We start from the raw sequence: 16,237 nt of genomic DNA, 5'->3' as shown, positions 1-16,237 counted from the left end.
TTAAGTATGTGCTCTGAGCGCGTACTAAAACAGCTATATAACTTGCACCTCTATTTGGGGGAATTTAGCCAGATATCGCAGGTGTTGTTGGCCACCAAAATGCCAAAGCCTAACCCGAATATATCAAATAACTAGAGGGAGAAGTTTTTTTGATAGCAACGCTCCGTATCGTTGCGCTGAACTGCCGCACATTGCCGAGCAGAAGTACTCGGGTCACACGTTTTGTACAGACATTTGAAATCTCGAAGGATTTGGAACAATGGCGAATAGATGGATTCTGTGTGATCCTTTGCTGCACATCGAGAAGGATGGACAGAGCTGTTGTCAAGGACCACCCACCTCGGAGAAGATGCGGGCAACCATGACAGGCAATAACCCCAATTTGCCGATTAAGTCGTTATAAGTAAGTATACGTCAGTCATTATAAAAAAGAATAAGTTTGAAATCGTGTGTAAATGGAAAGAAACCGAGAAGTTGAGCGTGTTTTGGATTCGTCTGGAAGAAAAATGACGGATGAAACATAAATAGAGATATGGATCTTCACTTACAAGAGATGTCGAAATACGTCTCGGAAAGATTTCTTTTATTTCATACAATCTTCTAGATATGTGAAAGATGTACTCAAGAGATGACATAGATTTTAGAGATTGCATCCATTCTAGAGAATATTTAGATGTCACCAATTGATTTCTCCCTCCCAATCACTTTATATGATTTGCTTTGCACCGTTTCCTCTCATTAGATACCAATGTGAGGAAGCAAAGAAACTTATCAAGTACTTAAATGCTAAGCCACAAGAGTCTTCTGAAGGTTATCTTAGAAGTCTGTAAATTATCATAGGCATGAAACTTTCTTGGCAGATGTAAAAATTGTGATCGTTGTATGAAAATTTCTTTTAGTAATCACGTTCCCACCGTCTTCACAACGAAAATAAGTCAATATCAACTATATTGATGATTATCTGAGGGCACTTTTTACGAAATACTGATATCCATAATCAAAAATCCAGTCTTTTTTCTTTCATTACCCGCAGTTCTAATCGCCTTCCGCAAACCCTAAGTGGCAGGCTTGCAGCGAAAGTGCAGAAAGAAATTATCAAATTGATCACCGCCAAGAGGTGTATTCTATGGAGTGTGGATACCCACAATCAGCATAGCCGATTATCCCTAAACGTGAAGTTCAGTCCGTTTATATAAGACAAAAAGAGAAACCCAATCATTGTAAATCAATCCTCATGCAATGTTTCATGCCTTCTTCGCCTCTCCTCCGTTACCGCTAACAGTACTGTCGAACGCGTTGCTCCGTCCCCCTGATATTTGAGTGTACGTGGGGATTGTCGTTAGACGGACGGGCAATTTTGCGCTTTACACAATAGTCTCAATCAATGCTGGCTAAATTTTCTCTTACTGCGTCTTTTTTTCCCAACAGTTCAACAAGAACGTAGCACTTAGGCGTAACCGCGGATACGCCTAGCAGGCAAACAGCTACATTGCCGATTGCCATCGTTTTGTTGGGTTGATACAAAAGTTTGTCTTTTGTGACATTTGTGACCAAAGTAAGGAATAAAACTCCATTTACTATTTATTACATTTCACCAATATAGTATGCACCTTTCCATTCGATTACCATTCCCCATCTTTTTGATAGCTGCTTAGTGTCATGCTCGTAGGTCGTAGGTGAGGTTCTGAAGTTCCTCGCTTAAGAAATTATCTAGGTGATTGTTCACTTTCTCCAAGAAGGTGATCTATTTACCATGTAAGCTCTTTTAAATCGATCCAAGCATATCCTAGTTAAGTTTTAAAGTTTTCGTCGGGTGACTAGAGACGTGTGGCTTACATTGGGCCTATATTTTCTTCATGGATAACTTTTTTATTGGCTAATTCAATATTCTCTCTTCTGTTCGGTTGCCTCCTTTAATTCACTTAGTTGTGAACAATTTTGTTTTTCGAAGTAATGGTCTGATTTGCAGGTTCATGTTAAAAGCATCACCCCACGAATCTGGGGTGGTGCGGATTTCAGGTGGAGAGTTCCCATATGAGGTCGTAGATTATGGGGAAGAGGGTGATTCCGTCCATTTCTTCCTAATTGCCGTAAAAAACGGCCGGAAAGATGCTGGCGCACTCCGATCGAACTCCTTGTAGGAAATAACGCGCTGAAACGCTCCAGGTCGTATCTTCAGAGCCCTTTTTCACGGCAATTAGGAAGAAATGGACGGAATCACCTTCCTCTTTATAATCTACGACTCCGTATGAGCATAACCCACCTGCCACCTGCACCATCCCCGAGCCGTGGAGTGATGCCTTTAAATTTCCATTCCAATCGCACTATGCACCGGATAACCTTCCTCGCATCTGAACTAGCTTTTATCCCGGTTAAATGGGCATCTTCATGCAGCAACCTTTACCTCTTACGCTTAGCATCGTTATACACAACCAATTTATCTTCACCTGTAAATATCCGCTCTGAAATGGATCAATTTCGTTCCGCTTCGGTAAAGAATTGCATACGGAAACTGTTTTTATCAAATTTTTCTCCTTTAACTCATGCGGCACCCGTACACAATTGCTGACAATTCCAAGTTGACGTAATTTGATCAATCATACTGAACCCTTGTCGAAACCCTGCTTGCTCTCATAGCTGCCCTTCATCTAATGTTCTTTCTATCCTGTTTAGGATTACTCTTGTGAATAGCTCCAACACGGCCGTCAGTGAGCAGATCAGGCGATAGTTACCGATATCATATAGATCACCACTGTTATAAAACAGCACGGTATTGCTGATTTTCCATGGCTTAGGAATTCTGCGTTCTGACAGATAAGAAGTGAAGAGCCTTGCCACTGTGTTGATAAGAACTGGGGTAAGATTCTTCAGATGTTTAAGCTTCACTCTGTGGAGACAGGATAAAGTACGATTCTTCGCATGATGATCATGATCGCATGTCCAACATCGGAAGGAGGACTCTGGAATGACATGTCTATCTTTCCTCAGATGGTGAAGAAGCAAGTGGACTATGCTGTCGAAGAGATCAGGGTAGAAGTCGTAAATGGTCTCCATCCTTCTCGATGCTGTAGTTGTACCATCTGGGTTCCAGAGAGAAGTCATCTTTGTTTTAGGATGGGCGAAATTCCGACGGGGGTAGCGAATGCCCTTAGCCTCCTCTGCTGCTTCAGCAAATACTGCTGGTCTTCTCTCCTCGAATTCTTCTTTTATCGCTTCTCTACAACTCCTCGCGAACTCGGGCCTAAATTCATGGTTGTCTGCACTTCGTGCAGCTACACACTGACGTACTAACCCTATGATTTCCGGAAACAGGTATCTCTTGGCGGTTCTGACACTGTTCGTATTCCTCGTACGGTTGTGAGAATGTTCTACAAGCCTTTCATATTCGTCATCGATGTTGCCCATGACGGTATCTTCCTAAAAGCCGATAAGCGAAGCGATGAGGTCCCAGTAGAAGATGATTCTGGGAGTTTGCTTTATGAACATCGCGGATTTCTCTCTTCTCCTTGTGAAAGAAAATCCCTCTTGAACAAGGCGATACAAAACTGGCACAAAAGCGACATTCGTCAAGCAGAACCTTTTACTGAGAATGATGGGGTCAGTTTCATTATGGTACCCTCCATCAGGTAGCTCCCACGTCCAGCGTAGAGACGAGGGCTTCTGGAATTGCGATTTCTCATGGACGGTCCTAGTCGCCATGACAAAATCGGGAAGTCTTTCTCCTGGTTCAATCCATTGAAAGCCATATGTTCTGATGTGGAATTCCTCAGCCGTTCTTCTGGTTTCAATTTTGGTCCTGAAATCGCCAACAATGACCTCGTGAAAGGCACGACGAAGATAGCCGAAGCTTGCGTTAGACCACATGTTTTCATCCGTAGACTTCCGGTTCAGGTCGTTATTTGTTCGAAAGATGTTCATTGCCATACTCGTGTTGACGACGACGACGCCACATAGGCTCGTGATTAATCGGCTACGATCCCTCTGGAGGAGGTGACTGGATTTCAGTGCGTAATTTAGAGAGCCACAACCAAACACTACAACTTTCCTTACCGCTCCTTTATATTCCTTTTTCAAACTGCATCAAAATTCTACACAGTGAATTCGGTAACACTTAGGTCTAGCGATGTAATGCCATCTCGGGACGATGCAACAATTCAATAACCCTTGTAAGAAGTTGCATTACTGGGACACAACCGAGAGTAACTCACTTTTTTCTGCAACTAATGGAAAGTGAGTGTGATTATGCTCACATTCATGAAGTACACCCCTATAGATATCTATTCGCTTAGAGACACTAACATAGTCAGCTTCGTGACACGCAGCATTTTGAATTAATTCGGAATAGTGCACCAGGCTGTATATCTAGTAGAACTTTACCATTGATTTAGAAAATAAATCCAGCCGTTCTCTTACATCCTCCTACAACAGATAAACAACTTATGGTGCTATGGTAGTTGGGTGGGACCACTCTGCCGCGTTAGGATCGACTTTGCGCGTATCTGTACGCTGTACTTTACTGCGCAAAATGACCATATAGCGGAAAATCATTCTTAAAGGCATCACTCCATGAGTCTGAGGTGGTACGGATTTCAGGTGGAGTATTCTTATAAGGGATAGTAGATTATGGAGAGGAGGGTGATTCCGTCCATTTCTTCCTAATTGCTTTGAAAAACGGCCCGGAAGATACGGCTTCAGGCGTTCTGGCACACTATTTTCTACAGGGAGTTCGACTGGAGCGCGCCAGCCCTGTGCGGCGCCGCATCTTCGGGGCCGTTTTTTACGGCAATTAGGAAGAAATGGACGTAATCACCCTCCTCTCCATAATCTACTATCCCTTATAAGAATACTCCACCTGAAATCTGCACCACCTCAGATTCATGGGGTGATGCCTTTAAGTGACAAATGGGATTCCGTTTGAAAGTATTTGAGAAGGCGATTTTTCATCAATTAACAGATCATTGCTGAAAATGAGTAGCCGAGTCAGTTGGAGCCCTAAAACCCATTCATCAGTCTTAGGGGAGCATCAGTCTTGCATGGGGACATGTAGGCTAAAGCTACTAAGGAAAAAGGAAGACAGAGTTGAAACTACTACTGCTTTAACTTCACCGAACCTTCCAAACAAGCTCTCCAGAGGTGAATAGCTAAGTATCATGTATTACTTCCAAAGGAAAAAAAAAACCAAAAATGGATTTCATAGCAATTCACGACCACCTAGTATGCATACAATAACTTTTATTCACACATTTTCAATATGTATTTGCAAGCTGGTGTCCCTAAAGAGGGCCGTTATGTTAGCCTTCATGAAGGGTGTTCACATCTGCCTCGTAAATTTACAGGGATTTTCACAGCCGGGGCAAGGTCGCTCTTTCCAGAGCAATCCGCCGTTCGTCAAATTCCTGCTCATCTTCGATGCAAGCTCCCGCCACGTAGTAACCAAAGTGAAGTCGCGAAGAGTCAAGAATTTGGTAGCAGCAGCCATTATGCGAATGAAACGCTCTAACGACGTGAACGGTTACTGCGCTCCATTGGCAACAGTTTCCGTGCTCTATGGACGATAGTGCGCACCAGATACTAACCAAACGCTCAACCAAGGTTTAAGGGTTTCTGCGCTCAACTGCTCACGCCATATTGCAGCGTAGATCAGGTAGATGCGGCTTTCAACCCCAAGCAGAAAACCAAATCATAACCAGCGGTTGATTTCCAGCCCGACGACAGAGCGGGGAGAGTTTATCAGTGCGTCGCGTCGAAACAGCACCAGAACAGAACCAACTCCTAGTGCACCGTGAATATAATCATTTTGTTCGAACTGTAGATTCAAAGTAGGGCATGCAAATACCAGGCGTCAACGGATATTCGTCGTTCGTCTCAATTCTAGATCAAGATTAGAAATGAGTGAGTCGGTATGGTATGGTAGAAATGAGTGGTAAAATTTCTGGAATTTTATGGAGACTGATCTTTTTCTCAGCAAGAGAACAGGAATGCTATTTTTCTACGAAGTACTTTGCTCAGATTTCGGGTACGATTTAGGTGGGACCGCACAGTAGCGCCCTTACTTCTCGAAGTAAATAATTAAATCAATCGGGGCCCTAAGACCTAAGCATTAGTCTTAGAGTATCTATGACATGTAAGCTAATGTTACTAAGAGGAAAAAATAAGGGTCGAGAAATAAGGGCGCCACTGAGTACCCCCGCCTCCTACATTTTCCCCTCAGAGTTCAACTCAGATGATATGCAAAGTCATTTCGTAAGTGAAATGATGTATTTCTGAATTTTATTTGTGTCAGAAGCTTCGTTTATTTATTGGTGCAACAAGGTTCTTATGTCGTTTCTCATACATTGGATACTAACTTAGGTTCCGTTCGACCGTTGCAACTTGTCCCACACCACATCAACTTATTGACAAATAAATGTGCAGATTACAAACAAAATAATTGCATTTGACTTATAGCTGCTGACAGAGTTACAACTAAAAGAATGAGATTAATGCATTGAGGATAACGTGAGGAAACATAAGAGATAAAACCTTGGAACTGTGAAGATACGTACATACATACAGACGCTGAAGATGCGACAACGGTTACTTACTCAAACAACGAAATCAATCTATGCTCTTTCGCCTCGAATGCGACGAGCAAGTTGGATGTCTTTTGGCATGATGGTGACACGCTTAGCGTGAATGGCACAGAGGTTAGTATCCTCAAAAAGACCAACCAGATAAGCTTCGGAAGCTTCCTGAACAAGGAAAAAAACTGCTTCAATTGCAAACAAGTGCATGGCTGATTCAGGAACGATATTGGTTAATGTAGCACTTGGTACTAATGATTGAGTTTAACGATGTTGCTTAAACGTGCACATATCCCTCGAACGTGTCGAAGCCAACTAAATCTTCCATCGGATCCAAACTAGGGCAATACCTGAAGAGCACCAATGGCGGCTGACTGGAAGCGGAGATCAGTCTTGAAATCTTGAGCGATCTCACGAACAAGACGCTGGAATGGCAATTTGCGAATGAGTAGTTCCGTTGACTTCTGGTATCTACGAATTTCACGGAGAGCAACTGTTCCAGGACGGTAGCGGTGCGGCTTTTTCACTCCACCCGTTGAGGGTGCAGACTTGCGCGCAGCCTAGAAGGTGAATGTTTCAAGTTTAGCAGGTAGTCACCTCTATTATACTTGGAGCAGATAAGTTTATCCACCTACCTTCGTCGCAAGTTGTTTACGTGGGGCTTTCCCGCCTGTGGATTTTCGTGCGGTCTGCTTTGTGCGAGCCATTTTTCTGATTTCAAAATGTTAATATAGCGGAGTGAAATGAGGATAAAAGTACACGATTAGACGGAATCGAGAACGTAGACGAAATATGTAACCGCTTAGACTGAAGCTCCACCCACAAATCAAATAGTATTGGAGTACGTGGTAACACATAACAAAAGTTGTATGACGAAATAAGTGTGCGTGGACGGTTTCCGCCGCACAGAACCTGACCTGTGACTACGTCTATAATATGATGTTCTTGCCTGGCAAGAACATCACTTGATATGAAACACAATACAGGCTATTTGGTGCAGACGACACAAGACTACAAGTAATTCTGTTGCTACAGCGAAGAGTGACCGCGGACGCAGGCTGTGTTGATCGATAACCTGACACTGCAGGGCCCGAGCAGTCAGTGAAACGACGGAGAACTATGAAACAGACCTGGTATGATTTACAGAAGCGTGTTTCGATAAAGGGCGACCGAAGAATGTGGAACCTCCCACAGGACATCCCAACACCTCAGGAGGTGAAAATACTGGTAGTGTAACGCAACTTATGCGCATATAATACACCTCAATGCAAAAGTCACAGGAAGTGGCCCATTCGGTGATTGGTTCTCGGCCATTTTGGCCTCGGAAAGCTGCTACACGATTGGTTGGGCAAAGCTCCAACCCCGCCCTTTGCGGCTGCCATGGGTTAAGAATTCATCCGCTTAGAGTGAGCGCTCGCGTGAAATGTGCGTAATGGACGCCGCGCCAAATCGGTTACGTGCAACAGTCAGCTACTATTTGCAAGCCGAACCTGCATCCACTTTTATGTGTACACTGTGTCTATGCGAATAGTGGATGGAATCACAAGTGGAGTCATAACACTACAACTGAGTTAATTGGTAGTGTGGAAGGAGAGTATTCACGTAGAGATAGAGCAGCCATGTAGTGTTGGTACCCAGTATCACAGACTAAGATACAGGCAATCATAACAAAGGGATAGGGTTATGGATGATTGCATGGCGTCACTCATCTATTCGTATGCACAGCGCATAAATCTTGACATTGCTGCTTAAAAGATAAAGGATAAAGTGATTCGCGTATCAATCCACTTGGGGTGCGTCAAAGCATTTTACTGTAACTCGTAATCGTTGAGGTTTTGGAATGCGTGCTGGCTTGTACAATGAAATGCGGGGCCGGCCGGTAATCAAATCAGTGTTTTTATCCTCTCAGACAGGTTCGGTACCAACTTATCTACTCTGGAGGGATAAAAGATGGTTTGCACTAGGGCGGTTTCGAACCATCGACTATGTGGCTGCAACGCACTTACGGCGTCGCCGATCTTCTACCTGATATCTAACCGACTGCGCTACACCCACCCCTGATGTTGCTATGAGCTGAAAATGCTGCATCCGCCGATTCACAACAGGCCGATCAACGAGGACATGTTTGATAACACCATCTAAGCAGTGGAGTTCCTGACTGATTCTGTATCTGTTAACTACCTGAACATGGCAAACATTAGCACCAATTAGACTTGAGACCAAGAATTCACAAACAGCTACTCTTTCGTCGGAGAAAATTGATGAGATGTGAGAATTTAATAACTTGGCTATTTTTACTTTATAACTATCAGATAAGAATGCCCTGTGGTTTTCGATGCTGTAGTTCTTATGTTCGCAAGTCCATTACACCAGAGGAAGAAAAGATGTCCTAGTCCTGAATCTTCTTCAGCGTTCCTTTCGTCAAGTGCAGAGCTTTGTTTTGCGGTTATATGACGTCATTTCGTTCCGTAACCTACTGTGAGGGGTGGATATCAGCTAGCTTCATGTCAGTGTGAGTCGTATCAAGACATTTGTTCCGTCTCTTCTTTCGCTTCTCGGGTGCAATATTTCACCTTCATGAAAACAATATTTGACTGGCTTAGCTTAAAAGGGAACATCCTACCCCACATATTTTAGTAGAACTAGACTACTATCATGAGTTAGTAACTGATCTTTGTTACCTGATGAAGACCCCTAGTGATCTCCATATCGCAAAAAAGTACTTGGACCTGCGATTAACGGAAAAGGAGTTGTTTATACATACATGGAATAGTTCATACAGAGAGCGAAAAAGATGCTCTCTGTATGAACTATTCTATCGAAAAGGGTGTTGCGGACTCACTGCTGTACACGAAAACAGCGCACAAGAGATTCTGAGAGAAATCTTCGAATTCGAAGGTCTTGGAATATCAGCACAGGAGTGCCAAAAGAATGACGTGATCCACAATAACATTAACCAATATTCAAAGGGTATTTCATTTGAACAAGGATGTATAATTGCTCCATTTTCTTAAAAGAAAACATTTCTGAGCTTGAGAATAACTATGCTGTAGGTATTTGTTGCTTGGAATCACCGCAAAAAAATGCTCTAGTGAAAGCATCTACAGCGTGACAACAAGATCCTCAAAATTGCTGGCAAGCTAAATTCATCAAGCAGTTTGACGATGCTGAAGTTAGCGCTGTAGGAGTCTACTACCTTACTTCCTTAGAACGAATGGGAAAGCTATTGTTAAATGACGTGATCCACAAAGGGGAGTTATTCATTAACAAAGTTCACGACATTTGGTTAACGTCAAGATGCAACAAAATAATTAGATTTGCGACATTGAAGCCGCTTTCGCTCAAATCCACTCAGTCCTTTCAAATGGAGATTCGTGCAGATTTTTGTGCCTGGAAAACGTGAATTTCCCACCGACCAGAGATAACCACTCCACCTCGGGCTCAAAAGACTCCCTTTCGGAGTAACGGCATCGTCAAGCATTCTCAATATGTGTTTGACGTCATTTTTGAAGAGCCAGAACACGGATCTTGTCGCTGAAATCGCCAAAAACCTATACGTCGATAATATTATGAAAACAGTCGACACTGTGGAAGGATCTCTACAAAAGTGTCGAGAATCTAAGATACTATTCGCGAAAGTCGGTACGAATTTGAGAGGATACATATCCTATTCGAATGAGGTGAACTTTCAAATCACCTAGATCATTTTGACTCCCGTTGATCTTCGAATTGGTCGAGCGGGCGCCAGTAATTCTTCCATTTGTCCCGATCGCGTGCCAGAGTCGTCAAGTAAATCTTCCTTTCGCATGGGACACGAAGAGCATCACTATTTTCTTTGAAGGACTTCGTGAAGAAATATGAACTTAGGGTCGGCGGTCTTCCTGTGGTGCGTTTGATGCATGGGATCCAGTCGCTCCATATACTTATACTTTGAAATTATATCGGATTACATTGTAGTCGACACCTGAGAATTTTAGAAGACCATTTTCCACTCTATTATGACTCGATATTTGAGAGTTTCTGTTGTTCCAAGGATCTCCCTCACTAGAGGGATCACAGCCGGTTAGTCGCGAGGGTACGTGGCACATCCCTGTGTGGCGGATAGGGGGCTAATCGCAGACCAAAAGCGACCTTGTGCTTGCCTAGAGACGCGGGTGGACACAGGGGATGGACTCCCTGTTTCTGCTGAGCCAGGACTGACTCATGACATCCTTGTACCCGCACGTCGGTCCGGCCAAAAGCCTGCAATCAAGTGACTGGGAGGTGCAAGGGAGGCGGTTTGGAGTCGCCTCAACAAATAAGCTAATACAGTAGTAGAAAAAAGTCTCCCGATTCCGGAGGAAAGCCTGGTACGGTAGCGCCAGAAAGGACGGGGTTGAAGAAGTCATATGGCTACCGAAACGGAAAAGGACTAGGGTGACGATCTGTACTTATAATGTACGTACGCTTGCATCGGAAGTGGCCATCGAAGATCTGATTATGCAAGCCAAGAAGATTAAGTACGGCGTCATCGGACTGACCGAGACGAGACGACGCCACCCTCTCAAGGCCGTATATGAAACAGGAGAAGAACTGTTCTTAGGAACATGCGTGGAGGTACTGGTGGAGTTGGCGTCCTCGTCAACATGAGTATGGCAAGGAACATGGACTCTTTCGAACAACTTACGACCCGAATCGGATGTCTGCGGATGAGAAGATGTGGTCCAACACCAGCTTTGACTATCTTCGTCGCTTACGCTCCAACATCAAGCTACGAAGAAGAAGAAGAAGTCGAAGCTTTCTATATGGACCTGGAGAAGTTCTACCGAGAAGATCATGCCTTCTACAAGGTCATAATTTTCGAAGTTGGCCCAAGAAGAGCGCTTGAGGAACTTCACTTCGGGACCCATGACCTACAATGGAATGAACAGGGATAGAGGCTCTCCGAGTTCATCATGACGACTATGACCATTCATGGGAACTCGCAATTCCAGAAGCCCTCCTCTCTACGCTGGACGTGGGAGTCACCCGGTGGAAGATACCGTTATGAAATAGACCACATCATCGTCAATAAAAGGTTCTGCCTGACGGACGTCGCTGTTGTGCCAAAGTTCTTCACGGGATCGGACCATCGCCTCCTCCTCCGAAGATTTTCCTTCACAAGGAGAGAAGAGAAAGCCTCCAAGTTCAGAGAGCGAAATTCCAGAACTATCATTAACTGGGATCTTCGTCTGCGGCGTCTCTAATCTTCGATCGCTGACGTAGGAGCGGACTTCGAATCCCGTCCCTCACTTGCGTGAAGCGGGAGACTCCTTGCATCACTCTTTCAATCGCGCGTTCATTCGCGTTCACCGCATTTTACTCCTGCTTGCGCAGTGCCGAAGATTCTGAAACAGGAAGTACTGTGGTGTTTAAGAGGTGACCACGGAGCCGGGAGTTCCCAGCCTTCTACACTACATCCACGATGCTTTTATACGCTCTCTTAGCCGCTAGCTTTCTCCTGCCTTGCTCAGAGGCCAGGTCGTTCATCATGTTCAGTTCCCGACCCAGATAAACGTAACTGGTGCACTCGGATATGTTCGTTCCGTAGAGCGTGAATGAGGCATCCGAGACCCATCCTTTACGCAAGAACATCGTCTTTTCCAGATTCAGCTGAAGACCTATGCATCCATATTTTCGTCGAACTCGGTCAGTGTTCGTTCCACTTGGCTGATGTAATGGCGGCATCTTATACTCTCGCGATATTTCTATGAGTTTGAAAACAGTGTGAATTTGGTCAATCTTGCTGAATTCTCTTCGAAACTCTGCTTGCTTGCACGGCTGTCCTTCATCTAGCACTTTCTCAATCCTGTTAAGGATCAGTCTTGTAAAGAGCTTGTAGAACAGTAAGCAGATTGGGCGATAGTTGCCGATGTCATGTGGATCTCCCTTTTTATACAACAACACGGTCTTGCCAGTCTTCCACTGTTTAGGAACCTTGCATTTCGACAGGTAACGTGTAAAGAGCCTCGCCAGGGTGTTGATGAGTACTGACGGAAGATTCTTCGGATGTTCAAATCTTATTCTGTCGGGATAGGGTGCTGTACGATTCCTTACCGACATGATAGTATGTCGTAATTCGGGCGGGAGAACCTCTGGAATGACATGACCGTCTTCTCTCATATAGTGAGGACGCAAGTGGACATGGCTGTTGAAGAGATCAGAGAAGAAGTCGTAGATGATTTTCTTCATCCCCTTTCTCGATGCAGTGGTAGCGACGTCCGTCAGGCAGAACCTTTTATTGACGATGATGTGGTCTATTTCATAACGGTACCTTCCACCGGGTGACTCCCACGTCCAGCGTAGAGAGGAGGGCTTCTGGAATTGCGAGTTCCCATGAATGGTCATAGTCGTCATGATGAACTCGGAGAGCCTCTATCCCTGTTCATTCCATTGTAGGTCATGGGTCCCGAAGTGAAGTTCCTCAAGCGCTCTTCTTGGGCCAACTTCGAAAATTATGACCTTGTAGAAGGCATGATCTTCTCGGTAGAACTTCTCCAGGTCCATATAGAAAGCTTCGACTTCTTCTTCTTCTTCGTAGCTTGATGTTGGAGCGTAAGCGACGAAGATAGTCAAAGCTGGTGTTGGACCACATCTTCTCATCCGCAGACATCCGATTCGGGTCGTAAGTTGTTCGAAAGAGTCCATGTTCCTTGCCATACTCATGTTGACGAGGACGCCAACTCCACCAGTACCTCCACGCATGTTCCTAAGAACAGTTCTTCTCCTGTTTCATATACGGCCTTGAGAGGGTGGCGTCGTCTCGTCTCGGTCAGTCCGATGACGCCGTACTTAATCTTCTTGGCTTGCATAATCAGATCTTCGATGGCCACTTCCGATGCAAGCGTACGTACATTATAAGTACAGATCGTCACCCTAGTCCTTTTCCGTTTCGGTAGCCATATGACTTCTTCAACCCCGTCCTTTCTGGCGCTACCGTACCAGGCTTTCCTCCGGAATCGGGAGACTTTTTTCTACTACTGTATTAGCTTATTTGTTGAGGCGACTCCAAACCGCCTCCCTTGCACCTCCCAGTCACTTGATTGCAGGCTTTTGGCCGGACCGACGTGCGGGTACAAGGATGTCATGAGTCAGTCCTGGCTCAGCAGAAACAGGGAGTCCATCCCCTGTGTCCACCCGCGTCTCTAGGCAAGCACAAGGTCGCTTTTGGTCTGCGATTAGCCCCCTATCCGCCACACAGGGATGTGCCACGTACCCTCGCGACTAACCGGCTGTGATCCCTCTAGTGAGGGAGATCCTTGGAACAACAGAAACTCTCAAATATCGAGTCATAATAGAGTGGAAAATGGTCTTCTAAAATTCTCAGGTGTCGACTACAATGTAATCCGATATAATTTCAAAGTATAAGTATATGGAGCGACTGGATCCCATGCATCAAACGCACCACAGGAAGACCGCCGACCCTAAGTTCATGTTTCTTCACGAAGTCCTTCAAAGAAAATAGTGATGCTCTTCGTGTCCCATGCGAAAGGAGGAACTACTTGGCGACTCTGGCACGCGATCGGGAAAAATGGAAAAATTATTGGTGCCTTCGAAGATCAACGGTAGTCAAGATGATCAAGGTGAACAGCAAAAATGCGCTCCGATTTGTGTTCGTCCCAGAGAGGACATGTCATTCTAGAACTTTTCATTATTGACGAAAGCCTGAGCGATAACAAATTCGTGATAAGTGCGTCACGTGATTCGAGCATCCCAAAGGTTTTTTTTTCGTTGATATACCGCGTTATATAATAACGGGCTTAGTCAGTCACCTGTGTGTATGAGCGAGTGAAATGAGTGGATGGCGAGTGAGTGAAACGAAATTTCTGAAATTCCAGACAAGAAAGAGACGGATCCCACAGCACCGAATTGGTGCGCTAGTACCGGAAAACACTGATGAGGACTTCACAGTACGGGATTGGTAGTACGACACCATGATTAGGAATCAGTGGGATTGCTGTGCACCAGCACCGCGCAGTGATTTAAATTGGTTTTGTTGAAAATCATTCTGTGGCCGTGATAACTGGCTACTTCCTATACGTCCCCGTATGTCTACTCGCCTATAGTAACCCTCACCATATTCCCCGGCTGGATACATGCATGCAGATAGCTGCTTTAATAGTAGTTGGCAGTTTACGTGGTACGACGTAACACCCTTTATTAGCGTGATGGTGGCATTCATGTCATTTCACGTTTGCATAACATTCTATCTTAACTGTTGGACAAAGATGAGAACTTTGTCTAATACTTCGGGATATGCTTTCGAATTGCTGGGGTATCGAAGAAATATAGTTGTAAAATGAAGTGGAAAACGAAAAAGTGTGAATACTCTCTGAATGTAGGATATTCAGACACAGCAAAATGACGTCAACGAAATTTTCCATCGATACGTATGTTTTTGAAGAAAGAACGAGAAGAAAATGCTTTGTTTGAAAAGAATTTAATTTTATGGCAGAAATCTACGGGAAGTGTTCCTGCTTCAAATTTATGCTGACAACTGAAGGCGAGAGAAGAGAGCATCACAATAAGTCTGAAGCACGGGCATACCCGGACGTTCAGACTAAAGATAGAATATAGTACGAGGGCCGTGTATATGAGTCTGATAGCTACCTACTCGTGGTGGTGCTGCTAATCATGCTTGTAATAACGGGCTTATTCTGTTACGTGTGTGTTTGTGTGTGTGTGTGTGTGTGTGTGTGTGTGTGTGTGTGTGTGTGTGTGTGTGTGTGTGTGTGTGTGTGTGTGTGTGTGTGTGTGTGTGTGTGTGTGTGTGTGTGTGTGTGTGTGTGTGTGTGTGACGAAATTACAGAACGCGCGACAGGTACTGCCCCATCGAATTAGTGTCCCGGTGCCAGAAAGCCGTAAAATGGGTGCGACGGGTCTCACCGTGTGACGGGTGGTGGTGCAGCGGGTGCGACGGGCCCCACGGCATCGGATTTGTGCGACAGCGTTGAAAAGCGTTAAAATGGTGTGCGACGGGTTCCTCGGGGTAGGATTGGTGCGCAATAACTTTATGACCATGTCGCAAAAGATGAATGAGACGTTGTAACCGTTTCATGGTGGGTGCCACTACCCGTGTGGTGTTCCCCCTCTACGACTCCTTCGCGTCTCTATTTTCTTGCACGTTTGAATCAAGTTGGTAGCATGCTTACTTCAAAAAGTGGAAATACCCATGCAAACGACAGCCTAAATACTAGCCAACATAGATGATCTGACGTGGGATGTTATCTTTTTCATTCGGATGATGTTGTTCACGTCACTTTGCGGTAAAACATCATTCTGTGATAACCGTTGGGGGAAATCAGGAGGAAAACCCTTACTCCGAGTAATAATTTCAAATTGTCTTTATATTATATTGAAATCGAAGTATTAAGGAAGAAGAAGTAATGTTTGAAGTTGAATTTTGATTATTCTCCAAATGTGGAACTGACGCTTTCAGAAAGAAAACTGTGAGATTTGTCGCCTTTTTTGTTATAAAAAAAGGGAGAAAGAGTTGTCAGAATAACACAAATCTAATTTCACAAAAAGTGCCACTACTATTAATTTTCAGTGGAGGGAAGCGAAGCGAACATCATAGAAACTCCGAAGTCCGGCTTTAGTCGGACATTCAGACTGGTACTAGATACAAGAATTTGAAGTAATCAAGAATTTAAGTA

The 16,237-nt window shown here is 44.5% G+C and overlaps 7 protein-coding genes across 8 annotated transcripts; 2 read left to right on the top strand and 5 right to left on the bottom strand.

Annotated features, from left to right (window-relative positions):
- Window positions 1-2,631: 2,631 nt before the first annotated feature.
- On the bottom strand, window positions 2,632-3,405 carry RB195_026335 (uncharacterized protein; the record flags this gene model as incomplete). The annotated part of the gene is made up of 1 exon (XM_064214839.1): window positions 2,632-3,405. One exon carries the CDS (start codon window positions 3,403-3,405, stop codon window positions 2,632-2,634), a length of 774 nt encoding a protein of 257 aa, XP_064070720.1.
- Window positions 3,406-3,417: 12 nt separating this feature from the next.
- Window positions 3,418-3,924, bottom strand: RB195_026334 (uncharacterized protein; the record flags this gene model as incomplete). The annotated part of the gene is made up of 1 exon (XM_064214838.1): window positions 3,418-3,924. One exon carries the CDS (start codon window positions 3,922-3,924, stop codon window positions 3,418-3,420), a length of 507 nt encoding a protein of 168 aa, XP_064070719.1.
- RB195_026333 (uncharacterized protein) lies at window positions 3,679-3,954 on the top strand (the record flags this gene model as incomplete). The annotated part of the gene is made up of 1 exon (XM_064214837.1): window positions 3,679-3,954. One exon carries the CDS (start codon window positions 3,679-3,681, stop codon window positions 3,952-3,954), a length of 276 nt encoding a protein of 91 aa, XP_064070718.1.
- Window positions 3,955-6,602: 2,648 nt separating this feature from the next.
- Window positions 6,603-7,270, bottom strand: RB195_026332 (uncharacterized protein; the record flags this gene model as incomplete). The annotated part of the gene is made up of 3 exons (XM_013446437.1): window positions 6,603-6,731; window positions 6,914-7,123; window positions 7,199-7,270. The coding sequence occupies 3 exons, from the start codon at window positions 7,268-7,270 to the stop codon at window positions 6,603-6,605; spliced, it is 411 nt and encodes a 136-aa protein (XP_013301891.1).
- Window positions 7,271-11,149: 3,879 nt separating this feature from the next.
- On the top strand, window positions 11,150-11,479 carry RB195_026331 (uncharacterized protein; the record flags this gene model as incomplete). The annotated part of the gene is made up of 1 exon (XM_064214836.1): window positions 11,150-11,479. The coding sequence occupies one exon, from the start codon at window positions 11,150-11,152 to the stop codon at window positions 11,477-11,479; it is 330 nt and encodes a 109-aa protein (XP_064070717.1).
- A 511-nt stretch (window positions 11,480-11,990) lies between these two features.
- On the bottom strand, window positions 11,991-12,938 carry RB195_026330 (uncharacterized protein; the record flags this gene model as incomplete). 2 transcript variants are annotated; one of them, XM_064214835.1, is made up of 1 exon in its annotated part: window positions 11,991-12,938. In XM_064214835.1, one exon carries the CDS (start codon window positions 12,936-12,938, stop codon window positions 11,991-11,993), a length of 948 nt encoding a protein of 315 aa, XP_064070715.1. The 2 variants fall into 2 exon arrangements, with proteins under 2 accessions (XP_064070715.1, XP_064070716.1); XM_064214834.1 differs by having other exon boundaries at window positions 11,991-12,773.
- Window positions 12,939-12,956: 18 nt separating this feature from the next.
- On the bottom strand, window positions 12,957-13,286 carry RB195_026329 (uncharacterized protein; the record flags this gene model as incomplete). The annotated part of the gene is made up of 1 exon (XM_064214833.1): window positions 12,957-13,286. The coding sequence occupies one exon, from the start codon at window positions 13,284-13,286 to the stop codon at window positions 12,957-12,959; it is 330 nt and encodes a 109-aa protein (XP_064070714.1).
- Between the last annotated feature and the right edge of the window lie 2,951 nt (window positions 13,287-16,237).

This window comes from Necator americanus, chromosome X, assembly GCF_031761385.1.
Source record: "Necator americanus strain Aroian chromosome X, whole genome shotgun sequence".
Lineage (NCBI taxonomy): Eukaryota > Metazoa > Nematoda > Chromadorea > Rhabditida > Ancylostomatidae > Necator > Necator americanus.
The sequence above is the reverse complement of the archived record's forward strand: the minus strand, read 5'-3'. Positions and strand labels throughout refer to the sequence as shown.